The sequence below is a fragment of the Myodes glareolus genome, chromosome 11, assembly GCF_982192425.1.
Source record: "Myodes glareolus chromosome 11, mMyoGla1.1, whole genome shotgun sequence".
In the NCBI taxonomy this organism is placed as follows: domain Eukaryota; kingdom Metazoa; phylum Chordata; class Mammalia; order Rodentia; family Cricetidae; genus Myodes; species Myodes glareolus.
Genome location: NC_142036.1, coordinates 38,903,275 through 38,931,006, shown reverse-complemented (window position 1 = coordinate 38,931,006; position 27,732 = coordinate 38,903,275). Strand labels below are relative to the sequence as shown.

The 27,732-nt window shown below is 49.2% G+C and overlaps 1 protein-coding gene across 3 annotated transcripts in view; it reads left to right on the top strand.

Moving 5' to 3' along the window:
• The window catches only part of Tmem63c (transmembrane protein 63C), a 74,203-nt gene that overhangs the window by 24,178 nt on the left and 22,293 nt on the right, over nucleotides 1–27,732 (top strand). For all 3 annotated transcript variants that reach the window (XM_087911606.1, XM_087911607.1, XM_087911605.1), the window contains exons 3-9: nucleotides 12,874–13,079; nucleotides 13,549–13,628; nucleotides 14,081–14,162; nucleotides 17,624–17,661; nucleotides 23,470–23,612; nucleotides 24,834–24,882; nucleotides 26,711–26,819. In XM_087911606.1, coding sequence (XP_087767732.1) covers nucleotides 12,936–13,079; nucleotides 13,549–13,628; nucleotides 14,081–14,162; nucleotides 17,624–17,661; nucleotides 23,470–23,612; nucleotides 24,834–24,882; nucleotides 26,711–26,819 — 645 coding nt within the window. In that variant the 5' untranslated portion in view covers nucleotides 12,874–12,935. The remainder of the gene's footprint in view (nucleotides 1–12,873; nucleotides 13,080–13,548; nucleotides 13,629–14,080; nucleotides 14,163–17,623; nucleotides 17,662–23,469; nucleotides 23,613–24,833; nucleotides 24,883–26,710; nucleotides 26,820–27,732) is intronic.

Genomic DNA, 27,732 nt, shown 5'->3' with positions numbered 1-27,732 from the left:
CACCTTGGGCCTGGCCACGGTGGCTGCTGTGACAGAGAGGCTTTGGCCCCTGGGATGGCAGGACAAGAGTCTGAGGACTTCCTGGCAGGGCAAGGCACCCCAGGGTGGGGGAAGTCAGTTCCCATAGCTTCTGGCTTTGTCTCCCTCCTCTGCCACAGGTCCTGCATTCCCTCCAGCTTTGTGACTGCAGGCTAGGACTTAGCCTCAGTTTATCAACCTGTGAAATGGAGCGCAGGCTCTTGCAGCTCAGGTGTTGCTCTTAGGCACTTGTGAGGGATAAATGCTGGTTAGACAAAAGACTGCACCTGGCCCATCACAGGGATTCCTGCCTTCTTCCTTCTCTGTCTGAAACCACACCCACTCAAGCCTGGGGTTTGATTCCAGCATAGCTTGCCGTTTCTCCATTAATTTCACTTCTGTCTTGAGTCTGGGCTTTTTTTCCCCCAGTGCTGTTCTGTCTTGACTGTGGGTCATCGTGTGATTCAGCGGGGCTGATGAGTCCTTCCCCTGGGGCTCATTGCCCACTCCGCTGCCATTAGCTCCCTGACCTAGCCGGTCTCTCAGGCTCTTCAGACTCAAGATTCCTCTTTTCAAGATGACAGAATCTAGCTGGTGTTTGCACAGGACCCAGAAATGCTCTAAGCATTTATTTAATATGCATGTGTTTAATACTAGGCACTCCATGCTTTCAAAATGACTCAGATGGTAGACACTGCTTCTCAGAAGAGCGGAACTGGCCCAACAGACATACATCACACAGTCATACATCACACAGTCAGGGGCTGTTCCTGGAGCCACTGGGCTCCTATCTGCTCCACGGCAACCTAGGATCAGGAAGTTCCCTATGCATTTGTGACTCTTGCCTTTCTCCACACCGCATCTCCCCAGGAGATGAATCTGCCCCCAAGCACCCTCCCCTCTTCTCCAAGGATCACTGCACCTAAGGAAGACAAGCTCCTCCTCCCTTCCACCTTCTCACCCTGCCTTGGTACCATCTCTGAACCAATCGGTAGCTAGAGCCCCAACTGCAATGGAGCATGGGAATTGTAGTTTTTTAGCTTTCCAGATTCTTCAACATAGCAAGGCACATGGAAAGTAACCATGTATGGAGGCCAGGGGTCACCTACAGCATCTAACACTCAATCTGATAGATGTGTTAACGATTCGTTAAAAAGCCTGGCATCGTGAGTAGCATGTAGAACTTCCTCCCTAAACACCAACTGCCATCCTTATTATGGTACCAGGGATGCCAGTAAGCGAACATGACCCTCCCATAATCTCTGGTGGAGAGAAACTGCCACAGAACCTTCTAGGCTGCCTGGTGCTGTCCCTGGTTCTGGGATCTACTGATGGACTCAGTACTGGCCGGCTGCCCACATGGCAGGTCCTCTGCTTGGCATACTGGTACCACCAAGTCCACTCACCCTACACATAGGAGCCTCTGAGAGAAGGCTGGCCTCACCTTTGGAACAGGGTAGCAAAGACAGCAGCTAACACTTGTGGTTCCTACAGTTTATAAAGACCGTCTGTGCACCGTCTTCTTAACTAGCCTTCATACTCACCTGGGACCTGTCAGGGCAGACAATAAACTCCATTTTGTAGGAGACAGTGCTGACTATTAAGAGGTTAGATGGTGCCAGGCAGTGGTGGCACACACCTTTAATCCCAGCACTCAAGAGGCAGAGGCAGGCGGATCTTTGTGAGTTCAAGACCAGTGTGGTCTACAGAGCAATGCAGAGAAACCATGTCTTGAAAAACCACCACCACCACCACCACCACCAACAACAACAACAACAAAGAGGTTATTTGGCAGCTGGTAAATATCTGACCTCTACTCAGAACTATGTTTTCCCTATATTCCGTACGCTAACTTGGGGAGGAGACTTGGAAGCAAATAACATGATGTGGGTAGACAAAAAAATGCAGCACTCAGATGCAGCCTGCAGAAAGAGTGCAAATCTTTTGCAGCTGTTTTTCTCTACCTCTGAATGTGGGTTAGGAAGAAAGGCCATCTTTCACTGAGTCTTCTATATATGCTGGTCAGTGTAGGGGCACTAGGGAAAGCCCAAGAAAAAGAAATGGCTTCTGCTATTTGAACATCCCATAGATATTTCTGGAAAAAACTGACTGCTTATGTGCACAGAAGAATGAGAGGCCAACATTAGCCAACAGTAGCAAGAGCCATTTGTGTAGAGGGTACAGACCAGGCCTGGCATCTAAAGGAAGGCTCCAGAGAGCAGTGGGAACTAGACCTCAGAACAGGACGTTACAATGAGATGAACTTCCTGACTCAATCCAGAAGTACATGGTTTGTAGAGTGGGGCAGAGAGCTCTTGGGTATGTGGCAGTGGGGGGAGTGGGGGAGGAGAGCAGAAGGCAAGTGTGGTACCCCATGAGGAAGTCTCCAGGTGAGTGGCCTCTGAGATTATGGGAAAATGTCAGAGCTTGGAGATCCAGGAAGAGATGCAAACCTCTATCAGTTGTCAAGCCAGCGGGGATGGAGCAGAAAGGAAATATGGGAATATAAAAGGACCTGTATCCTGAGATACCCCCTTCACACACACACAACACACACACACACACACACACACATGCATGCATGCATGCACACACTACCCCTTAGCTATATGCAGACAACCCTAGGAATCTGTCCATCCATTCTGCACACAGAAACTGGCTCATTTGTAAGATCAGGAGTGTTAGTGTTCTCCAAACACCTTCCAGCGGATTCAGAGCCTCTTGGCTGCTCCAAAAAGCTGTGAGGTCACCAAAAGTTCTAAATGGGGTGCCAGAAGACCAAGTTCCCACTTTCACCCATGCCCAGACTTAGACAAGTATCTGAACCTGTGGGAGATTTGGCTTAATCACATTGTCGACTGAGCACACTGTCCTTGGCCATAAAGTCCTAGGAGATGGAAGACAATTTGTGGCAGGGCAGGCTCAACTCAGGTAAGATCCGTGGCCAGCCGACACGCAGGTGTGGAGAGCTATGGAGCAGAGCCCCTAGTTCCTGTGACTCCCCTACCTGTTCTGCTCCTACTGGCCATGAGAGTCAGCTGAAACCACCAAGCTGGTTGCCTGGAAAGGGGTGATAGGGGAGAAGAGGAGATCCAAAGGCTAGAGGAAGTGGGAGGAGTTCACATGGCCGGAAATCAATTTGTTTGTTTACATCCTGAACCAGGAGAGATGATCGTTCCTATCATTAGGAAAAAAGGGGGGGGGTTGCTTATTATTGAAAAGGCAGAGAAGACCAGGACATGGTGGGGGCAGGCAGGAGTTACGGCTTTGTGCACACTGCAGGTGGTGGTGGGGTGTGTGTGCATTTGTGTGCACGTGCATGTGTGTGTTCATGTGTGTCTGTGTGTGCATGTGTTTGTGTATCTGTGTGTGTGCATGTGTTTGTGTATCTGTGTGTATCTGTGTGTGTGCATGTCTATGTGTGTGTCTGTGTATGTGTGTGTTCACGTGCATGTGTGTGTTCATGTGTATGTGTGTGTATGTGTGTGTGCACGTGCATATGTGTGTTCATGTGTATCTGTGTGTGCGTGTATTTGTGTATGTGTGTGTGTGCATGTCTATGTGTGTGTCTGTGTATGTGTGTGTGCACATGCATGTGTGTGTATCTGTCTGTGTGTGTGTGCATGTCTATGTCTGTGTGTGTATGTGTTTGTGTCTGTGTATGTGAGTGTGTTGGCTGCCCACTTCTGACTTGTGACTACAATAATTCTCATCTGAGCCTAAATGCTTCCCTTATGGGCCAGCTCCTGCTGACTCATTGGATATGGGAAGATTGACGGTGACCATGCCCTGAGCAGTGCTGGGAAGCACAGCTATCAGCTTCAGGACCCAGCTTAGCTCCCTGGTTCTGTCCTCCATACTTACACTGCATCACCTTGAAAGTCTGGGAAGCTTCTGTCCCTGGAAGAGGACTTGGGCAAGGTCATCCCCTTCTTCTGCCTTTGTCAGTACCGCCGACCCAGTGAAGGGTAATAGCACGCCTGGGCTTGAGAACCAGCTCTGCCTCTTACGAGGGGCCCATGACCTTGGTTGACTTTATAAGTTCACTAGGCTTTGATACTTCTCTTCCTGGGATGGCTGGTTCTGGTGCCTTAGGGTCCCTGGGTGTTAAATGAAGTATTGCTTAAATGGAAATGATTGGCCCAGAGCTAACGCTTAGTAAATGTTGGCAATCAATAAGTTAGCCCCTACACAGAACTCCTTAGACCATCTTTTTTTTAAAAAAAGATTGATTTTATTTATGATTATATGTACTTGTATGTACTTGTGTATGAGTGTATGCAGATGAGTTCAAGGGTCCATGGAGGCAATGGATCCATCAGACAGCTATGAGGTGCCCAACATGGATGTTGGAATCCGAACTCTAGTTCTCTGGAAAGGCAGTCAGTGCTCTTAACCCCTGAGCCATCTCTCTAGCCCCCACCCCCACCCCAGACCACTTGAAGTCTGGGATCACAGTGGAGAGCAGAGAGCCGCTGTGGCTTGCTAGGGCAGCGGTAGGTCTGGATGCCTGGAGGGAGAGAGGCAGAGCTAGTTCTGCTGACACTGTCCCTGAGTTGCTGAGGATGGCTCGGGGTGAAAAGACCGAGACCAGCAGAACATCCTGCTTTTGACAATGGAAGGAGGGAGCTGGTCCCTCCCCCTCAGACAAGGTGTGCGGCCATGGAGGGAACCTGTCTCACAGACCAGCGTTTTCATCGCCTCTCTTGGTCCCCGCCTCTCCCCAAATCAAGAATGTAATTTGGTTTCTGTTCATGGAAAGAGCAGAGACAATGGCTACCCAATGACTGCGGCTTAAGGGATAGTGAACTCTCCTTCCCCATCTCTCCTCGTTCCTGTCCTGAAATAGAATGAGTGGCGGGAAAACGGAGTGAGTAGCAGGAAGGAAGCTATGGCTGGTCCAGGAGGGGCGCCTCGGCACCATCTCAGAGAGCTGATGATGTGAAGATGGCACTGGGCCATCCTGGGAGCCGATGTGCTTCTCAGCGGTGTGAAAGGGGATGTCTGAACCCTCTTACTCCACCGTCACAGTCACCCGTTGGGGCGCTGCTGCTTTATGCCTGTCTTCCGGGTGCTGCATCGGAGGCTCAGCGAGAGAAGGGTTGGTGGCCAGGGCAGATGCAGAGTTTAAATGAGATGTCCTGGCTTTAGGTAGCCACTTCCTTGAACAGCTGTGTTCTGCTATGGGATCCTTGTCCAAAGAGTCTGGGGATGCAGCAGGTTAGTGTCCCAACCATCTGTATCTTTCCCATCCTCAGGTTTCCCTCCATCCCTGGTGAAGATGAGCTGATCCTTTGCAGAGCTAACACTTCAGCTTTCTGCCCCCTCCTTTACAGCCAAGAGCCAGCTTAGGGTCCCATCTGGATAGGAGGGTAGTGGGGTATTGTCTTTTGGGGTTATTATAAAGATGAAGAAAGAATGCAAGTCTAGGCTGGAGCAGTGCATGGAGAAAGGCTGGGTGCTGCTTTGGGTTTCCATGGCAACAGCCTCCTCACTGCCTCTGCCTGCTGCTTGAGAGCTTGGGTGACAAGGTGGGAGAGGTAAACTATTTTTGCTTTCCTTCCCGCTCCTGCCCTGCAGGTCAGCCAGATGGAGCCGAAACCCTGAACTGACTATATGGTTGGGTAGAAACCCTGACTCCCAACACCAAGTTTACGCTGGGATCTCATAGCTGAGGATCTTCCCATTCCTATATCAATAGTAATTCTCTCTCCAGTTCCTAAAGGCTGTGAATTCCCTGAGGAGGATGACATATTTGTACCTCTAGGGTCTGCATTGGGCCTGGCAGTAGATGTTTAATGGAGTGGATTCATCTTGTATGCTTTTTTTTTCATTTTAATTTTCTGTGTATAAGTGTTATGCCTATATTGTATATCTGTGCTTCATATGTGTGCCTGGTGCTCGTGGAGGCCAAAGAAGCTATCCAAACCCCTGGAAGTGGAGTTACAGATGTCAGTGAGCTTCTTTGTGGGTCCTCTGGCTCGGGGAGAATAAGAAGTGCTCTCAACCCCTGAACCATCTCTTCTGCCCCAGATCCATCTTGCTGGATGGATTGATGGGTAAACCAGTCATTCATCCATTCCACTCCCTGGCTACCACTGGTTATTTGGACTTAGACTTGTGAGTGTGTGTGTGTGTGAGAGAGAGAGAGAGACAGAGAGAGAGAGAGACAGAGAGAGAGAGAGAGGTCATAGGGTAGGGAAGATGTGTGTGGCTGGCGGAGGTGGGGCAGGAGGGAGGTGTCACCGTCCAGTACCTTCTGCTTTGGCATGGGCTCCCCCAAGTGGCCGTCAGCAGAACTGTAACTTCCTGCAGAAGTGGCCCTCAAGCTAGGGATGGTTCACATGGCTGCTTCTCTTACCCTGGGGATGCCTTTGCTGTCACTCTGATGTTCCGGCTTGTGAAGGAAGTGTGTTGTGTTCAGTGTCAACTATGATAGGTTAGTCAGCGACCTTGAAGTAGACAATAAAACCCAGAACTTCTCAGTAGAATGAGAGGAGGGCAGTGTGGATTCTTACCTGACACCAACTCGGGGTAGAATGTGAACTTTGTGTTTTCCTTTCTTTCTCAAGGTGAATCTCATTGTGTCCTCAACCCCTACAAAAAGGATAACTTAAACGGATACTTTCGTTTATCCTGTGAAGATTTCATATACACTGTATCTTCATCATTTACATCCCAAATCCCTTTCCGACTCCCTCTGGGACCCTTAAAACCTCCCTTCTTTGCCTTCATATCCTCCTTTATTATTTTTTTAACTGAGTCTGGTCACTGCTTCCTGCAAGTGCATGGATGTGGGCAGAGCACAGGCAGCCTACCAGTGGCCACACCCCTGAGAAAAGAAGACTTGCCCTCTTCAGCAGCCATCAATTGCTAATAGCTCCTTAGCTAGGGGTGAGCCCTCCCATGCTGGAAGGTTGATTGGCTTTGGTCTTATTCAGGTGGTACGCACGTCGCCATAGCTGCTGTGTGTTGATGAGTACTTGATGAGGCTATTAGCTGAAGGGGTTCCCACAGCAGCCCATGTCCAAAGACAGCATCCCATCATTACAATGTTCCCTGAACCTTGAGGGGCGGGGGCTGATATAAATGTCCTGTTTAAGGCTCAGCAATCAGCAGCTGCTTACTCTCCGCACTCTGACCAGCTGCACTCACCGCCTGCTGCCCACAGCGAAACAAAGCCTCCATGGTCTGATACTGCTTCTGCCAATTAGCCCAGTTCCTGGGCCACCTCATCTCCTGGTCTCCTTTCCCCTACATCCCCACCTTCCATCCCTTCCAGCTCCTGAGATGACGGCCCTGTGCTCCCCGCCCCCCCACCCGGGGACGTCACGTCTGCTTCTCCAGTTACAGACTTCACGCGATGCTTGCCAAGTTCCAGGCATTGCTTCGTAGGACCCACACATCTCAACTCTCTCAACTCCCAACAGCCCTGTGAAATGTGTCCATTGCTGTCACCGTCTCATTTGACAGTTGAGGAAGCGGAGACATGGTAACCTTTATACCTTACTTAAGGTCACTGAGCATGGAATAATCATCAGCACTGAGCTCTAGTGGCACAGGACCCATAGAGTGCAACACCCCAACTCCTCAGCCTCCCTCAGCTCCTGGTACTGGAGGTCCTGGAGCAGCCCCTCAGGGCAGCTGTTTCTCTCCAGTGCTAGCCTGTGGTGGTGGAGAGCTTTCTTTTTTAACTCTTCCCTGCAACTCCCAAGTCTTCCTTGTTCCCCACTGAAGCCCCGATTGGGATTGCAGTATGTTGTCGGACATTTTCCCCCCTCTTGCCAGTTCCCAAATAACTATTCAGAGGCTTTATATTAATTACGAAAGCTTGGTCAATAGCTCAGGCTTGTTATTAGCTAACTCTTACACTTAAATTAACCCACAAATGTTTTTTTGGGTTTTTTTTTTTTGCCACAAAGCTCATGGTTTGTTACCTCATTTTCTATACATCCTGCTTCCTTGGCAGCTGTCTGTCATCTCCTCTGACTCTGCTCTCTCTCCTCCCAGAGTCTTCTGTGTCTGACTGTCCCACCTATACTTCCTGCCTGGCCACCGGCCTGCCAACTTTTTATTAACCAATGAGAGTAATATATATTTACAGTGTACATATGGATTATTCCACAGCACTTCCCCTTTTGTCTAGTTAAAAAGGAAGTTTTTCAAAGTAAGAATTGCAGTTACAATATCCAGTCCATTTGTATTTGAGAAAAATAAAGTACTCTATTATCTATCTTATCTTTGTGAATCCAAAGTTTTGTACCTAATTTCCCTTGTATTATAACTATCTAGTCTTCAGTTCCATCAGAGAGCCTGTAAGGGTGGAATGTAGCTAATGACAGGGACACTAAGGCCAACAGGTATCCAAAGTTCCTCTGCAATGTGGGGAAATCCATTCCTGACCTACAGACCTAGCATATCTGACAGACTTTTTTATGAAGCAGAGAGTTTTGAAGGACCTGGCTGTCACCTTTCTTGTGTCCTGTTGGCCCAGTTTGGAGAGTATACTGTCAGCAATTGAGAAAATGACAGGGTTTTTTTTTGTGTGTGTGTGTATGTATGTATGTATGTGTGTGCGCGCACAAGTAGCTTTTGCCCTAAAGAAAGAAAACTCCAAATGGAGTTTTCTCGATGTTCATCATCTTCTCTGAAGTAGATCAGTGTTGCCAGGAGCAGGTGTGTCTCACTGTCATAAAAAGCCTCAGGTTATTAAACATATTAAATGTCATATTCTGTAGATTTTTGAAGTGCTTGAAGACCATCTATCTAAATATATCTGTGTATGACCTTGAAAACATGCCTAACATGACTATACGTTTGACTGTTATAGATGACTAGCTTTAATCTGTATTTTTAAGTTATACATTACATCTTTAAAGGAGCTGCATAGGCACAATACCCCAAACAGGAATAGAACTATACACACAATATAACAAAATTAATTAACTTTAAATTTGTATCAATAAACCAAAATCCTACCAATGTAAAAATATTTAAGATTAATAATTGTTTTTTATTAAAGTAGATTTAATAATCTATCATTTTACCCTATCATTTCTATACCCCCTTTTCTTTCTATAACAAAATCCCTGAATCTAACCTCCTTTGTTGAGCCTTTTTTTCTGACATTACCATTAACAACTTGTAACCAACCCCCTTGAATGATAAATATCCATAACTCATCTTTTTTTTTGTGGATGTAGTTCTCTAGACTACTTACTGTTGGTTGGGGGTGATGATAATCTTTGTGGGAACCTTGAGAAAATCAGGATGATTGTTAAGTCTCGGCTGTAGTATTCCTGGGGCTGAATCATCTCAGTCAGCAGCCTGAAAGCTGCTCTGGATGCTGGACCACCTGGGTCATCATTTTCATTGGTGTTTGGTCCCCTTGCTCTGACCATATATAAACTTTTAAAGGTAACATATTTATCTGTATTAGTGCAAGTATAGATTGTGTATTGTTCACAAATCAGTTAAAGATGATTTTATGTTATGTGTTTGAGCAGATAAAATATAAATCATGTGTCTTGTAGTTCTTTTAGGTTCATTTTATGTTTATAGCCAGGATTTTCAGGGGGTCTTCCTTGATCAAATCTGATTTTCCTTATCCCAGAATGAATCCGTAGCCTCTCGTCTCCTGTGAGAACAGAAGCATAACTTTCTCCTGTGAAGTGACATATCTTTTGACTTAGATTTTTGAAGTCAAGATGTTTTTAAAATATATAGGTTGGTTTAATCCAGCAGTTTCCATAATCCAATATCTCCTAGTAGCAAAATTATTCAAAGACAGCATAATAACATGCAGGATCCAGACTCTCTGAATTCATCTTTACATAGCTTATTATATTTTTATTACTTTATATTTAAAGGCCTTTATTATTTTAAACTTGTATTTTTAATCTAAGACTATATATTCCTTTTTTTTTTTCCTCTCTCTCTCCCAAGCCTACACATATTTTTAAACACACGGTGATCCATTTAGAGGCTCTTTTTGTCTGAATCTCTCCTAACTGTGCATCTGTAACCTTTTCTGTCTACATGAGAAAATAAATAAATAAACAGACCTGCTGTATAACTTAAATCATGATGTGTTGGCAGCTGGCTCCTCTTGTGTTCCCTGAGAGGTTAGTCTTATGGCAGAGGTACATTTACCACTAACTCTGGAGGCCATGTTTACTGCCTCAACTCTGGGAAGTTTTTGGGTCCCTGTTGCCACCAAGTAACTGCCCACTGTTCATAAACATCATATACATGTTTGGTAGCAGGGCCTCTTAAAAGAGCCACCTGTTTTTGCCTCTAGCGCTAGCATTGAGCCAGGAAACCATCTCTTGAAGAAGCTATACCTCTGCTCACCACCAGCAAACAGAGCTCACCCAGGAAATAAAAAGGAAGCCGTGCTTGACTCTGTCCTTGTGTGCCTACAATTCCTTTTTAAGTTTTTGTCGGGTTTTTCATGGAAATTCTGGCCCCATATTGGGCACCATATGCTGTTGGACATTTGTCTCTTACCAGTTCCCAAATAATCAACACAGAGGCTTAATATTACTTACAAATGCTCAGCCAATAGCTCAGGCTTACACTCAAATTAACCCTTATTTCTTATCTAAGCTTTGCCACATGGTTGCTGGCTTATTCCCTCATTTTCTATACATCCTGTTTCCTGGGAGGCTGGCTGATGTCTCTCCTGGCTCTGCCCTTTCTCTTCCCAGAGTTCTCTGGGTCCAGCTGTCCCACCTATACTTCCTGCCTGACTACCAACCTGTTAACTATTAACCAGTGAGAGTAATATATATTCACAGTGTACAGATAAATTATTCCACAGCAGTGGTACCTCTCCTTTAGGCATTTAGGCAGTTATTAGTCACTGACTTCTAACCTGACACCCCCTCTGTTCTTTCCTCCCTCTCTGTACCCCTCCTTCGGTGATCTAGTCCTTTGCCTCTGAGAGCTGCTTATGCTGGTAGCCTTCGTCTTGTTCTGATATCTCCAGGCTGTCTTCTGGGTCCACACCCGCAGCTCCTTAACATGCCTAGACACACCATTGCACTCCATTCTCCTCTTTCCTCGTCTTTCCAGCCAGTGACAGAAACTCCATTTTGGTTTTTTCAGTTTCTTGGGCTGAAAACCTCAGCGTCATCCCGACTTCTGTCCATCTATCATTTTCCCCATCCAGTCTGCTAGGAGCTCCTGCTGATTCCATGTTCAAAGTGTCCAGCTGCTTCCCGCCACCTTCGTGCAGCCAGCCCTGCCCAGACTGTCACTGCCTGGATGCTGAGCATCCTCTCTTTGCTCATTTGTCCCTTCCTTATTCCTGTATCTGCAATCAAAGAGCCTTTAAAACTTAGGTGATGCATGCCTATCCTCACTGTCCCTTGTCCAGCCACAGAGTCTGTTTGTCCCCACTGAACACACTGGGAGACCTTTGTATCTGCTTAGGAGGATACTTACCCATACCCACCAAAGAGTGGCTTGTACCCGCAGTAGTCACTGATGCTCTCCTGTGTGTTCCTCCCCACTAGGGTACCATGAAGAAGGGCTTTTTATTTGTCATATCATTGAGGTACCACCAGCACTTGTATGGCACAAAGCAGTTGATCACAAAATATTTGAATGATTGCTTGCTTGCTTGCTTGCTTGCTTGCTTGAATAAATAAGACTTCTCTTGAATGAGAGCAAAGAGACTCAGGGTACGGTAAGATCTAGAGCCAAAACAGAAGTCTTTGGCATTCACACAGGCTTGCAGGCCAATTTGAGCACTGCCACTCTTACCCATACCTGAAAAATTCTAATGCCTGTGACCACGGCTTTGCATCTGGGGCTTACCGTAATGCCAAGCTCTACTGAATGGGTGCATACCTGGGTAGGAGCTGGTCTGCTTGGTTCTAAGACAAGACCAGGAGTTTGCCAGCTATGGGTATAGCTCAGTCAGTGCAGTACTTGCCTCTAGCCCTCAGAGCCCACATGAAAGTGTCAGGTGTAGCTGTAATCCCAGCACTGGAGAGGCGGAAACAGGAAATCCCCAGGGTGCACTGGATAGCCAGGCTAGTTTAATTTGTGAGCACTAAGCCAACAAGAGATATAAAGCCTTCCTGAGAATGACACCTAAGGCCGTCCTCTGGCCTCCTCGTGTGTGCACGCACACGCACGAACACACACACACACACACACACACACACACACACTATAAATTACATTAGACCCGGAGTTTATTGGGTCACTCCTCTGCACTAGGCATCCTGCATCCTTCGGGGTCTTGTCTTCCTTAGAGAGTCATAGAATGTACAGGGAACAGTGGTAAGCCCTGTCCACATGGGTGGCTCATGAACACAGGGGCTCTGTCTGCCAACTTGAACTTTTCTGCTCTGGGATCTAGCTTCCCTTTGTGAGGTTTGTCAGTTTCTATAGAAGAGGAGTTCCACAGGAGAGCAACAGGACGATACATTTGCATTTGCATTTTACAATTAAAAAATGTCTTTTGAGACAGGGTTTCTCTGTGAACCCTGGCTGTCCTGAAACTCGCTCTGTAGATCAGGCTGGCTTTGATCTCAGAGATCTGCCTGCCTCTGTCTTCCAAGTGCTGGAATGAATAGCATGTGCCACCACTGCCCAGTCTTTGCAACTTTTAAAATGGGACCAAGCAGTATAAAATAAGGAATCACTCAGGGGGTTGGAGCTACTCTGTCTGCATAGCTATGGGGTTGTAACCTTGTAACCCAAATGAGCCAGCTCTTCTCCCTTGCTGCCATAATTCCAAACCCATCCTTGGCCCCTGGGTCTCATGAGTCCCCCAGCCTAACTGAGCAGTGTCTTCAGTGCATGTCTCCATACTCCCCAGCATTTTTCTGTGTTTTGCAGAGTGGGGAGCCTTCCCTGAGTCTGAGACCTTCCACCAGACCAGGAGCCTGAGCGTGCCCAGGATGTCTTCCTCTCCAGAGGCATTGGACACAAAGCCCCACAACATGACCGCGAACGAGTGTTTCCAATCCCGCAGCACTGTCCTCCAGGGGCAGCCCTTTGGGGGTATCCCCACTGTGCTCGTACTCAACCTCATCTTATGGGTGGTAAGTCTTGGGTGCTTTGGGAGAGACACAGCCAGGGTAGGTGGTGGATAGCAAAGAATACAGTGGGGATCCCAGTTACTCAAAGGACACCAGCCACAGTGATGGCCCAGCCTCGGTGGCTCAGGGAGGGAGGGCTTTGGGGTTGGAGGAAGAGGCAGTATTCTTGTGCCTCTTTCCATCCTTCGGACCTTCCTTCTCTGTCCCCTTGCTGATGTTGTCATGGCGCATTCTTGTTCAGTTGCTCTGAACGCACCCTCAGCTCCTCCATTCAACAAGCTGACCATCTGCGCTGGGTCAGGAAATGCTCTGTTCAGAGGCACAGCTCCTCCCGAGTCAGAACTTACCATCTGATGGAGGGGCACACTGTAGACTTCAGGGGTGGGGGATCCCCCGTGGGAATACAGGCAGCGGGTGCAGGAGGCCGCGTGTGAGAAGTCTCCTGCTCCACCTTGCTTTTCTGGGTCTGCAGTTCGTTGTCCTGCTTTATTCCTTCCTCCGGAAAGCCGCGTGGGACTATGGGCGCCTGGCTCTGCTGATACACAATGACAGGTAAAGGTGGGGGGGCGGAATGGGTAGCACCCCACTCCCTTGGGAGACCCTGCCCGGTGCCAAAGCTGCAGGAAATGTCTCCTCAGTCCTCAGCGAGTGGTGCCCTCTCCCTCGCCTTTGCCCCTGCATTGACCTCGCTGAAGGGGCAGGAACATGGAGGGCAGCCATCTTGGAGCATAAAGCCATGTTTATGTCTGGTCTTCCTGGAACCCATGGCTGGACTCCCAAAGTGCGTTATGCACCTGGCAACAGAAGTGGCTGTGTCTGTGCCTGTGGCTTTGTCGTCTGTGCCTGGAGCTGTGTGCTCAGCTTAGAAGCTGAGGCCTACAGCTCACAGCTCTGAGAAAGAGCAGTCAGTGTCCCCCTAGCTAGGGAACAGGGAAGGAACAAGGCAGGTGTCTGAGACTTTGTTTCTCCTTTTCTACCTCCCTGCTACCCTTCCTGGCGGGCAGCCTGACCTCGCTGATCTACGGGGAACAAAGTGAGAAGTCATCTCCCTCCGAGATTTCCTTGGAAGTGGAACGTCGCGACAAGGTGAGTGCTGGAAGAGCTCTGGGCCTGGAGGGAACCCAGCCCTAGGCAGGCAGTCACGGTGCACAGAGTAGAAGCTGCTGCTTTGGCCTCCCCAGATTCAGTTTGCCCGCTGAGAAGATGGAAGTATTAATTATCCCTAGATCCAAGAGTGCCCCCCTTTTGTCATGCAGGGCTCCTTACCTTGTCTAGTCCTGTGTTCTGCTTTCTTTTTCCTGTGGAATTCTCCCTTTGCCGTTTGTTTGACCAGTTTGTGGGTACCTGTGACGTGTTCACTGCATCCCTGGGACAGGGGGATGAGTAAAGGGGACCATGGACCAAGTCCTGCCTCATGGTACTTCCTTCCAGGGATGGGAAGCAAACAGATAAATGCATTCAGGACAAGGATGAGTGCATGCTGGGAAAGGGAACAAAGAAAGGCTTATGCTAGTCAAGGGCGAGACAGCATCGTGGGTGTCAATCCTCTGAGCACTGACATCACTGTTGAGCAGGGACCTGAATGGAGAGGGGAGGAAGTAGAAGGGCTGTGCATGTTCCTTACGAGCACCACAGTGCTGTTTCCCTCGGCCTCCTCAGCTGACGAGACAGTGGTCTTTTTCTTCACCTCTCACCCCTCCCCAGCCTCCTCAGATGCATTATCCCCCGCCTGACTCCCCCAGAGCCCCAAGGCCATTAGTACTCATCTTAGCCTGTCTCTCAGAGAAAGGGGCAAAACCAAACTGCTGGCGAGGGTCACATGTGTCCCACGATGGCTATGAATGTGGCCTGACTCATTTGTAGATGACAGTGTTATGTCGCAATGTCAGAAAGTTTGGCACACTGGAGACCTCTTTCTGCCTTCAGCAGGTGCGTTCAGCTGGGTCGATGGCACCCTCCCCACCTATCCCCGACTTCAGCCCTGTCTTACCCCGTCTCACTCTTAGCCAGGCATCCTTCCTTCCCCATCCTTTCCCCAAGTTGGGATGCCTTGACCTTCACAGTCTTGTTCCTCCCCAGTCAGCCCTGCTCAGGTCCCTACCAATCTCTTGCCCGGATGGCCTCAGCAGCTCTAAGTGATCTCCCAGGGGCCTCCCTTGTTCCCGCCCCATTCCATCTGTATCCAGAGCCATCCCTGTGACCCGAGACGCTGGTTCTCTATGCTTGCTCTCACTGTCTTCCCAACGCTTTTCCAGTCTGTTGCAGATGTCTTCCATGGCCTGTCGGCTTGCTCCCTTGCCCCACACCCAATTTGTGTCTCAGCAGTGGATGTTGCCTCTTTCCCATCTCAGGGATTTCCACCTATTTCCCCTTCCCTCCCCAGCAGCCCGTTTTAGAGTCTTCTCATCCTGGGACCCTAATGAATCCACTTGGATCCCAGACTTCTGGTTTCTGCTTATGGAGAAAGCATTCTTTTTCTTTAACATCCCTAACCCAGCTGAAACGACCCCTTGTCTGCATGACCAGCTTCCTGTGTGTACTTCCCCCGTGACTCCTGCATCTGAGTACCCAGACGAGCCCATCCTGTAATTAACACCATACGTATCTGTTGTGTGTGGTAAGCGAACACTCGTTTGTTCCTTCTGTGGCCACCCCTTCAAGAGACCAGCCTGTCTTCACAAGACCTCTTGTCCGGCTGTGCTTCATCTAATACACAAAGCCTCAGGGAGTCAGGCTGGCTCTTGGAGACTCCAGGTCAAAGGACAACAGCGGCACACAGGCTTATTTTCAGACACACTGCCCTGTGCCTATGTGTCTGTGTTCTGTAGTGATAAAAAGATTATTTTCTTTCTTAAAAATCAAGAAGCCAGTCATCAGTCTTGACTCCATAGTAAGTTATAAGCCAGCCTGGAATGTAGTAAGACTTTGTCTTAAAAGCCAAACAAGAAAAAGAAAGAAAAACTAAGGAGGCAAATCATTATGGGAGGAGGAGGAGGAGGGCAAGCGCAGGGGGGTAGCCTCTACTACAGTGCAGGAGGAGGGCAAGTGCAGAGGGGTAAGCCTCTGCTACAGTGCAGGAGGAGGGCAAGCGCAGAGAGGTAGCCTCTGCTACAGCGCAGAAGGAGGACAAACACATGGGGTAGCCTCTACTACAGTGCAGGAGGAGGACAGGCACAGTGAGGTAGCCTTTACTACAGTGCAGGAGGACAGGCACAGTGAGGTAGCCTCTACTACAGTGCAGGAGGAGGACAAACACATGGGGTAGCCTCTACTACAGTGCAGGAGGAGGACAGGCACAGTGAGGTAGCCTCTACTACAGTGCAGGAGGAGGACAGGCACATGGGGTAGCTTCTACTACAGTGCAGGAGGAGGACAGGCACATGGGGTAGCCTCTACTACAGTGCAGGAGGAGGTCTCACTTTGTACCCAAGCTTGGAAAGGTGTGCCTTGTGCCAAGGGAGTAATTGATTTTCTTTTGCCCACCCTTGCTGCTTCCTTTTAGGGAAGACCTTTCTCCAATCCCCGTGGTTCTAGAGGTCTGTCAGTCTCGTGAGCCCACTTAGTTCCTGGAAATGGTGCCCACAGAACGGGGCCGATCCAGAGATACAGCCTTGTCCAAGCTTTTGCTATCCTTCTGGGGCCTTTCAGGGAATTGAACACATGAGGGCACTTTGCTGACTGCCAGCTCTGGTAACTGAGATTCACAGGCCCCAGTTCATTCTCACAGAGAGCCTTCACACACCGACTCCCTCTGAGGCTCCCCACAGCTTTCCCATGGTTGAGGCCGCCTTTCCCTGCTACCTAGAATCTCCAGACAGCAAGATCTAAGAGAAAGGCATCTTCAGTGGAACAAGACAAAGACACTGAGGAGCAAGAGCCAAGGCTCGCTTGAACTCGTTTTTACCACAAAAGGGTCATTTAAGGCACAAGTTTGGGGAGATTCAAGACAAGCAGCTGCTTCAGGCGCTGCTAGATACCGGAGGTCCAGCATTGCTGATAGAGCTCCCCCGTACCCCGGTCTTCTGTCCTTCGAGCTAGCTTTGTTCTCAGGCTGTCTGCATGTGGCATCAGAGACGGCATCAAGACACTGCAGGGTTCGTGACACTTAGGCACACAGAAGGAGAGAGACTCCCAACACCCATATCCAGTCTCTTAAGAGAATTTTAATTAGCTCCTTTTGGGTCATTTCCCCCTTGGCCAGCCAAGTGTTGAAGGTTGGCTCACACGTGACGGATGGCTCTAGACCACATGTATGTTGGGGATGGGGATTTCTCAGCAGCAGAGATACTGAGAGGAGCGGTACAGCCCCACCCTGGAGTTCCCTGCCCCCCCCCCCCCGGCCTTCCAAGTCCCATTCCCTGTATCAGGATGGTAAGGCTGTCCACTCACTTCCAGGGAGACATTTCCTCAGCACTTACCTCGTTCTAGAAAGCTCCCTCTATGGCAGGAGACTCCCAACTTAACCCTTTGCTGTCAGGGTCCCCCATAGTCAGGCAAAATAAACCAGGCTGTTTTTTTCTCACACTTTCTCTTCTTTCCCCCTGCAGGGCTTCTGTTCCTGGTTCTTCAACAGCCTAACCATGAAGTAAGTGCTCCTCCTGGGGTTTCTGTTAGTGTCGCCCTGGGGTGAGGTGAGATAGGAAGGGGTTGCAGAGATGAGCAGACCCTCCCTGGATGACAGGCCTGAGTGCCATCGCCTCTCCTAGTGTGGGCAGAGAGCCCTTTCCCGGGTTGTAGCAGGTGAATGGGAACTGAGCCCCGCCCTGTGACCATGCCACCTCGGCCTTAGCCTTTGGGGAGAGACCCCCATATAAAGTGGAATTGTTACCCCCATGCATGGAAAAACAAGTCTGTGGGCTCTGCTCTAGGAAAAGCAATCCTTCTTTGCATGCTTGGTTTCTGTGTTCATATTGTCAAGGGGGATCAGTTTTCTGGAGCAGAAGGACAGACGTCTCCTCTCTGAGCCTGCATGGCACAGCCTTGTGATTCTTGCCCACCTCACCTTCTGGGTTTCTGTAGAGGCAGACCCCAAGACTCTTGCTCTCTCACACCTGCCCACTCTCAGCCTCCAGCTGAATAGACAGATATTAGAGTGAATCTTGGCTGCACCCTCAGTGCAGAGATGCGCACAGACATGCATACAGACATGAACAGCCATACACAGAGGTATGTACACCCATGACCTTTCATATCTACAGACATATACACTCATACACATATGAACACATGCATGAACACCCGTGCATGCACGCGTGCACACACACACGCACCTGCACACATTTACACAGCTTTTCCTTGGCTATGCTCAGCGTCACATATGATTCTGGACTCTCCCTGAATTTTGCCTGTCTCCTATCCCTTCTCCAGGGTCTTTTCTGGCCTGGTGACACAGGATCCACAGGGTACAGCCTTGCTGTTCCTTAGGAACTGAATTAGAGTTCTCTAAAGGAACAGAACTTGTAGAGTGAATCTCTCTTTCCCTAGAGAGAGAACAGTGATTTATTAGAATGGCTTACAAACTGTGGCCTAATTAATCCAACCATGGTTGCCCATGAAGGGAAGGTTCAAGAATCCAGTAGCTGTTCAGTCCACAAGACTGGATTTCTGAGCTGATCTTCAGTGTACTCTGGGATCCTGAAGAAGGAGGCTCTAATGCCAGTGAAGGAATGAACTTGCCAGCAGTAGTGAGAACACACAGACAGTGAGGGAGCTTCTTTCTTTCATGTCCTTTATAAAAACTGCCAGCAGAAAGTGTGATCCAGACTAAAGGTGGATCTTCCCACCTCAGAGATGTGGATTGCAAGTAGATCTTTCTACTCAAATGATTTAGGTATAGAAAAAATTCCTCATAGTCATGCCCTGCCATTGGGTCTTCGTTAATTCCCGATGTAGTCGTAGTCAGGCTGACAACCAAGAACAGGCACCGCAGAGACCGTGTACTGTCCTGGATGGCCCTGCTACTCTGCTTCCCTCTGCAAAGGCTGCTAGACTCCATGCTCCTCCACACCCACTGTTCCTAGTTAGGCCTTTCTGAGACCCACCCTGGAGCCGTCAGGGCATCTCTCTTGCCCATCTGTGATCCTGCAGGGTCCCAGGAAACTCATGCTGGGTCATGGAAATCCTCACCTGTGCCTAGAACTGTGCCTTCCACTGGGAGCTCAGTGTGGCCTTGGCCTCGCTGCTCCTCCCTCCCTCATTGTAGTTCCCAAGAAATGAAGCAGCTGCTGTTTTGTGGGGGGCAAGTGTCAGCTTCTCTATGCCGAGCCATAGGTGGCCTAGCAGAGGGCAGTCTTAGATGTCTTCATTCCTCTGGCTTTGCTTGCGTTGTTAATTTATTAAACACACACAAGCCAGAACACACATGTTTTCATTACTAGAAAGTTTAAAGTCTACTGCCATTCTTATACAAGCACAACCCCACTATTTCATTATATTTATTTTTGAGATAACTCTATTATGTAGCCCAGGCTGCCCCATTAACTTTTATAACTCATCCTCATGAGAAATAACTGACAGCTTTCCCTGGGAGTTACTTTCTGGAAGGAGTGCTCCCCAGATTAACTTCTTAACATAGTAGAGACCAGGCATGTGGCGTAGGCGCTCTCAGGAGGGCAAGCCACATCCAAACGCATGTCTGAACGTTCGTTCTCCTAGGAGGAGCTATAGCTTCATGTACTTGGCAAATTCACAGGCAGAAACAGGGAGGGGCAGTTTTTCATCCCTTCATATAGGAACAAGGGAAAGAGAGAAAGGATAAATAGGTCCACTCAACTGACCACATCCTCAAGTGTAGAGAAAAAAAACTCCCCAGAGGGAGTTTGAAGCTGATCTTCTGGATTTTTTCCGTTGCCGGCTTGTAATCTTAGTTTTGTTTCCCATTGCTGTGCTGAAATACCCCATAAAAGCAACTTGAGGGAGGATGGGCTCCCAGTTCCAGGTTACAGCTTGTCATTTTGGGGAAGTCAAGGCAGCAGGAACTAGAAGCAACTAGTCTCGTTAAATCCACAGTCAAGAGCAGAAAGCAGTAAATTAGTGTTGCCTGCTAATGCGCAGTTTGCTTTATCCATCCTGATACGGTCCAGGATCTCCTGCATAGGGAATGGTGCCATCCACAGTAGGCACGTCCTCCCCCATTAATCGGTGTAACAAAGACAATCTCCTTCAGACACGCTCATGGGCAAACCTGATGTAGAGAGTCCCTCATTGGGGCTTCCCTCCCAGGTGAATATATCTAGATTGTGTCAAATTGTCGATTAAAACTGACAGTGTCAGTGGAGCAGTGGTAAAAACAACAAGACTTCATGTGCCAGGTGTGAGGTCAGTAAGTGCAAAAGATTCGGGTCACTGTGTTGTTGCAAATCTGTGTGTGTAGCCGTGTGTGAATGCCTGAACCCGCAGGTCAGAGAAAAGGTCAGTGAGAAGGTACGAGCTTTGTGTATAGCCATGTTCATCTTGTCCCAATCCCTACCCCACCCCAAGACTCCTATCAAGAGGGTGCCCTATGGGAATCACACCATTAAGGAAGGCAGAAAACGCAGGGCTTTGTATTACATCTAGCACCATGTGGAGCAGTGGCTTAGGTGACAGCTAAATCTTTTACTGAGCGGAGTCAGCTCAGCCAGAGTCCCTGTGTGCAAACTCCTCTGCAGTCTACTCGGAGAAACAATGGCCCCCAAAGATTCCATGTGTTCTTCATAATGGGTGGGCTACAATCAGCCATGCAAAGGGGCATTTGGGAAAAAGAGAAGGAATTGCTACCCCAGGGGGTTCAGGAAGAGCGTGCTTTTTAAGCTGGGGCTTGAAAGATAGAAGAACATCCAAAGAAGTAAATGCAGAGGACTTGTCAGAAGGAGAGGACTATGTGAGCAAGGTTGGGGGTGGAGATGAGTAGAGGGTGTCCAGAATTGGTGAAGCTTCTGGAATAGCTAGAAGCAGGGCCCTGTGGTAAAGTGAGAATGTGCCAAAGGGTCTTTTGGAACTGTACCTGCCATATAGAGACCATGGGGATTTGATCCACAGATGGGAATATGAGGGTGAACAGCAGCGGACAAACTTCACAGTCAAGGTGAGTGACTAAGGAGGCTATTCTAGTGGTCCAGGGATGAGGCAGCTGTCACTCAAATTAGAGAGGTGGCCAGGGCAACAGTGGGAGGGAATCATGGGCAACAGTCAATAGGCCACATCCTCGTTTAATTTTATCTATCTGTCTAAGTATCTATCTTTCTGTCTGCCTGCCTATCTGTATTTATCTATCCATTGATCTATCACACAAGTCCACTCAGGCATGGCTGGAGGATGTCCACCTTCGCAATCTGGGTCTTTCTTGGGGGAGGCGTTTCTAGGGTAAGCCAATGTTGAAGGTGTGGAAACAAAAAAGAACTTACTTTCCAAGGGATGGGTAGGAAGATGGAAGTAAGAACAGGAGGAGGAGACAGATGTGCATCCTGGGGAGTAATACCAAGAATGGTGGGAAGAGGGAGCCTGAGCGGGGGGCAGCATCCCTGGCCCAGGAAGGAAAACCTTGTTAGCCCTGCCCAGTCCAGCCCTCCACCCTGTCTATCCGTCTGTCTGGAGGGTCTCTGGAGATGCCCCCGACCTCCGTAAACACGTTTCAGACACACTTTTTTTTTTCAGAGGATCAGCTCTGGCCTCCCAAGCCTGCAGCAAGACAAGTCCCGTTCCTCCACAGGCATTCTCCCATCAGTTCTCCAAGATCCCATTCTTGGGATTTAATTTTTGAGTCTAGGTCAAGGACATGCTTTGACTACTCACAGACAGAAAATCAGGAGCTCCGAATAAGTCTCTAAATTAAGTTTTTGAAAACCTTCAAGATGTACTTTTTGTAGTAATGTGTGAAAAATCTGAATCCTGCACTAGATATTTGAAGCAACCAATGAACTTAACTAGAAGGCTAGGTGTGGAAAGACCATGAATGAGGAGACGACATGGTTGTGAGCATGTGTGCGTGTGTGTGGGTGTTTATGCCCACATTTGCCCACCCCTTTCACACCTCACAGTGGATCCCAAATGCCGGAATGGCTTTGGAGGGAACACCCCATCTTCAAACCTTAACCATCTTTAAGAAAAACCTGCATGAGGAGCAAACAGAAATTACTCAAAATGCTTTCTTAAATGTCAGAGCACCCGCTGTTCCTGTATAGGACCCAGGTTCAGTTCCCAGCACCCACATCAAATTCTAGTATTAGGGGATCCAACACTCTCTGGCCTCCAAAGTTTGTGCACACACACTACGCATAAACTCACGTAGGCATGCACATACACATAAATAAAAATAAATAAATCTTTAAAAGTCATCTTAGGTTTGATGAGATCATAAAAGAATTATTTCCCTTTTTATTTTCCAATTTTTCTACAAGGAAGTGTCCCTTTTATCCTTTTACTTTTAAAAGTGGTGTTTTGCCTCCATGTATATTTGTGTGAGGGGACCAGGTCCCCCAGAATTGGAGTTACAGACAGTCGTGAGCTGCCATGTGTGTTCTGGGAATTGAACCTGGGTCCTCTGGAAGAGCAACCAATGCTCTTAACCACTGGGCCATCTCTCCAGCCCTTGCTGTTTATTTTTGAAACAGTCTCATATAGCCCAGGCTGGCCTCTAACTCACTATGTAGCTTACGATAGCCTTGAACCCTTAATCCTCCTGCCTCTACCTCCTAATTACTGAGATGACAAGAAAACACCTCTCACTGTGGCAGACTTGCACTGGCATCATAACCCAGACAGGCAGAGTGGTGATAAATCAGGCACCTATAGATTCTATAGATTGTTATACATATCTTTTGCTAAGTGTGTCATCTCTCTGTTAGATAGCACCTAGAGTGAAATTACTAGTTCATAGAGTGTGCATGCATTCACCTTCAGTAGCTAAGGTCAGCTATTCTCCAGCGTGTCTGGCCAGTGCACAGACTCAGTTCCTGCAGAGGAAATTTCCTAACATACCTTTGCCCTCACCTACCCTTGGCTGTTCTCTACTCTTCCCCTTTGGTCAGCCTGGCGGTGTGGAGCATTGCCTTTGAGTTGAGGGAACTGAAAAATAAAGAACTTTCTTGAAGGGGCACGTCTGAGTTATCAGTAGCGATTTGTCCGTTGCCAGCGCCACAAGCCCGCAATGCTTGCAGAAGGACTGAAAGGCTGCCTGCTGAGTTCTCAGGGCTCTGGGTCCCTCGTGTGGCCGTACCGCAGCCTTTCTGATACACCCGTGTTCTGGCATGCTCTCAGGCACGCTTGAGGCATTGAGAAGCAGGGCAATATTTTCTCCAAGATTAAAACTTAAGAAGAAGGTGATCCTTTTTCCTACTGCTTCCTCTCCATATCCCCAGGCAAGTGGTGTTCACCTGGTACCCAAGGAACGCTCTCTTGTTTATGTCTCTCGCAGGGACCGGGACCTGATCAGCAAGTGCGGCGATGATGCGCGCATCTACATCATGTTCCAGTATCACCTCATCATCTATGTTCTCATCCTCTGCATCCCCTCCCTGGGCATCATTTTGCCTATTAACTACATTGGGACTGTTCTGGGTAGGCAGCGCTCAGCAGGCCGTTGGTGTCCTTAGGCAAACCCTATTGTGGTTCCCTCATATGCAGACCAGGGACTCTATACAGCCTTGATTGATCCAGGGCCTGGATTAGGACAAGCTTACAGATCAGCCTAGAACTGTCTGTAAATGTCCCTATGCTCTTGGAGGATGTGTGGCTCCCCGGAGAGGCTTCTGACCTCTCCGTCTCTTGACATGTACCCTGATGGACACACCCCTGTTCGTGCAGAATTCTTCTGGTAGGACTTCTGCGCACACTCATTGTAACAGGCGGCATCCTGACCTCGAGCTTGACTCCTGAGAGAGAAAGATCCTGGCTCCCCAGCTTTTGCCCACATCTGCTTGAAAATGCCGTCTCTCAAGCTCACCCAGTATTCTACCTTCTAAATCTGTTCCCCTCCATGATTTAGACACAGGGAGGGAGGGAGGTCAAGTACCTGGTGCTCTGTGGGGGCTCAGGGAACAGCAAACGTGTCTTCCTCAGAACTGCGGGATGGACAGAGCTGAGGGAAGACTGGTGTCCAGTGGTCCCTTTGATGTCCAGTTAGCAACCAATTTTCCTTCATTCCTCAGGTTTTCCTGGTTTCTCCTCAGCCAGAGGTAGACCTGAATGAATCCATGGTAGCATACTGAGTATGCACCAGATTGCAGCACCAGAGGGAGTGTGCCTGACATTCCAGATTTCCATCCCAAGCGCTAGCATGTGGCAAGGATAATGTGGGACTCTTAGAAGTTCTATGAAGCCTGGAGCTGTCTGAACAGACACACTAATATGCGTGGCTAGAAGAATCTATTTGGTTCTAATAAGAAGATGTCCACTGTCTAAACTCCAATTTTCTGGAGTTTGGTTTCTTGTTGGGATTGTGGCCAGCATTGCTAATGTCATCGGTTTGCTGGTGACTAGACAGCCATCTGGTTCCCTCAAACCTAGTTTGCTGTGTGTCTGTTATAAGCCGGTCTGTATGCTCTGGGGATTCCCCATAGATGCTTAGTCTTACAGATTAGAGCCCAAGCCAGGATCATCCAGGAAGATGATGATTTTTCTGGAAGCTGGGGATAGTCTGGGGACCAGAAGGAAAAGCAGATGTAGGCAAGGATTTCTAGATCCTTGGCATTTGTTCAGGAACCTTGAATTCTGTCCCCACCCCTGCCCCGAGCAGTATAGAGACCAGGATCAAGGTTGGCCCTTTCTTCTCTCTTTCAGACTGGAACAGCCACTTTGGCCGGACCACCATTGTTAATGTCTCCACAGAGTAGGTACCTGACCCTCACTCCCATTCTATTGACTGGGTGCTGGTGGGGAAAGACAGGCTAACGCGTTGGTACCCAACATGAGTAGCTCGGCACTGATGAGGCAGGCCAGGTGTATTTGGGTTCCAGGTCCTGAGTGGGATGCCAGAAGTTGCATTCGCCTGGTGGAGAAGGATTCTTAATGCCTTGGTTTCCCCATTTTCACCAGTGGAACTACCAACCTTGGCCATTCCTGAGGACCAGAGACATGGTAGACAGGAACTCAAGTCAGGTGCTGATGCAGAGGGCATGGAGGGGTGCTGCTTGCTGGCTGGCTTATCATGGCCTGCCCAGCCTGCTTTCTTATAAACCCAGGATCACCAGCCCAGGGGTGGCATCACCCACAATGGTATAGGCCCTCCATCATTAACCATTTAATTAAGAAAACGCCCTATAGCTGGATCTTATAGAGGCGTGTTCTCAATTGAGATTCCCTCCTTTCTGATGATTCTAGCTTGTATCAAGTTGACAAAATTAGACGGCATACTTAGTGCATCTGCTCCTGAGGAGACCCTGTAGCAGGGCAGGAGGAGGGTATATTCAAGATGCAGTATCCTTGACAGCCGCAGGTTCAGGTCGGCCCTCAAATAATGGAGTGACTCACTCCAGCCCATGCTTCTGTTGTCAGCAACTGGAGAATCAGGTGCTGGGCTCAGGCCTCACTACTGCCATCTACTGGTCATCTCCTGGCTTTGCATCTGGGGAAACCCTTGCTCCAGATTTAGCCCTTAAGCATAGGAAATACATAACCCTAGGACAAGACAAGATCCTCTGAGTTCCTTCCCATTCTCAGGTCAGGAACCGGCCAACCTGATTGGTAGCCACTTCAAACCTGAGCTGAGCCAGATGCGGCCCTGCTTGTCTACGTTAAGGCTCCCTGAATGGCTTGGCCAACTTTCTGACCAAACTGCAGAAGTGGGGTCCATCTTATCCCACCACTACTTGCTTTACACCTCTAACCTCCTGCCACAGGCCTCAGAGCAGGCCAGCGTTGCTAGAGCTCTTGGATCGGCAGCATGGAGCTGTGGCATCCTCTCCCCTCCTCCACCAGCCGGCTCTGCCCTCCCTAGAGTTGCCAGCTGGAGCAGAGCCACCAACCAGCACCTCCTGAGTCAGTCATTCTGAGGTGCTTCATGTCCCCTCTCAAGAAGTGGAATCCCATAGAGCATCAGGGGCCTTCAGTGTGTAGAAGCTGAGTGGCTAGGCATCTGTTTAGGTGGGCAGAGGCTCCGAGCCCAGAAGGAGCAGACCAGGCTTGCTCTCCTCAAGCCATGCCGCTCAAACTTCCAAACAGTAACTCTGGTCTGATGCCTTGAGACAGCATCCTGGGACCCGCAAGCGAGAGTAGAAGCAGGCCCAGTGACCATCAGTCCTCTGCTCCAGGGAAGTGAGGTTGTCTAGCCTTTCTCTCGCTACGTATGACCCAGCCCTCCTCCCTCAGCCTACTGGGCATCTGTGAGGTGTGGGATGGGCAGCTATGGCTCCTCTCCCAGTGCCCTTAGGCAGGCTAGTCACTGCTCTGGTCCTCCTTTCCCCACTGGTGGAACAGGGAGTGGTGGTCACGGAAGCCCTCTGAGGGTCTGGCGAGAAGGTGCCAACCAAGAGCTTAGCCCCACCCTGGATCGGGTCCGTCGAAAGTCCTGTTGTAGTGGGAGCGAGTCGGGGATGCTGTGGTGGTGGGAGGGATGTCTGGGGATACTGATGGTGTGATGGGGGTATAGCGACACTGTGGGGCTCCGGAGGCCTGCAGCCCCATGAGTCTTGTGTTCCACCCCACCCCACCCCCTGCAGGAGTAAGCTCCTGTGGCTGCACAGTCTCTTCGCGTTCCTGTACTTCATCATCAACTTCGCCCTCATGGGCCATCACTGCTTGGGATTTGTACCCAAGAAGAACCTCAAGGTGAGTGTGTGAAGGATGCTCTCCCTAGCTTCGCAAAAATGCCATCTTTGTTCTCGGGGGTGGGGGCGGTCTCCCTCCAGCAGGAGCGAGCCCTTGTTTGCCCTACCCCTGCATGCCCTTCCCTGCACTCCCCCTGCCCTAGTATCCCCTAGTTTCCCCCTGCACTGCTAAGCCGTGAAAGCCCCTCATGATGTTTGCCTCCCCTCCTCTACTTCTGCTGCCCTAGAGAGCTGGCTTAGAATGTGTGTCCTAGAATTTTCCCAGCCTGGGGTGTGAGCAGTTTGGGGATGATTCCCCTAGCCAACTCCCTGGCTGAGGACTGCACTTGGAGACTTCATCTCTCTTTTTTCATTTTGTTATTTGTGCGTGTGTGTGTGTGTGTGTGTGTGTGTGTGTGTGTGTGTGTGTTGTGCTATGTATGCTCACATGGAGTCCAAAAGAGAGCATTAGGTGTCCTGGTCTGTCACTCTCCACCTTATTCTCTTGGGACAAGGTCTCTAATTGAACCTAGAGTGAGGTGAGCTGGCAGCAAGCCTCAGTGATCCTCCTGTCTCTGACTCCCACAGTGCTGAGGTCACAGACAGGCTTGACCACACCTGGCTCTCTACCTGGATGCTAGGAATCTGAACTCAGGTCCCCACGCTTGGGCAGCAAGTGTCCATAAGCCCCTGAACCCATGTCCCCAGCCCAAGTCTTCATCTCTTGGCTTACACACACCTTCAAGGCCAAGAAAGACTACTCAGGTAATCTCAGGGTTAAGGTAGGCCACAGCCTCTTCTGTGCAGAGCTTGGTGCTGAGGGGCCACAGGTGGGCAGCTGCTTAGGCCAGGACCCTGAAAAGGGTATAACCTTTGGGTTATCTGTGCTCTGTGGGGAGAGGCAGCCATGGGAATGAGCATCCAAGGCTTCATCC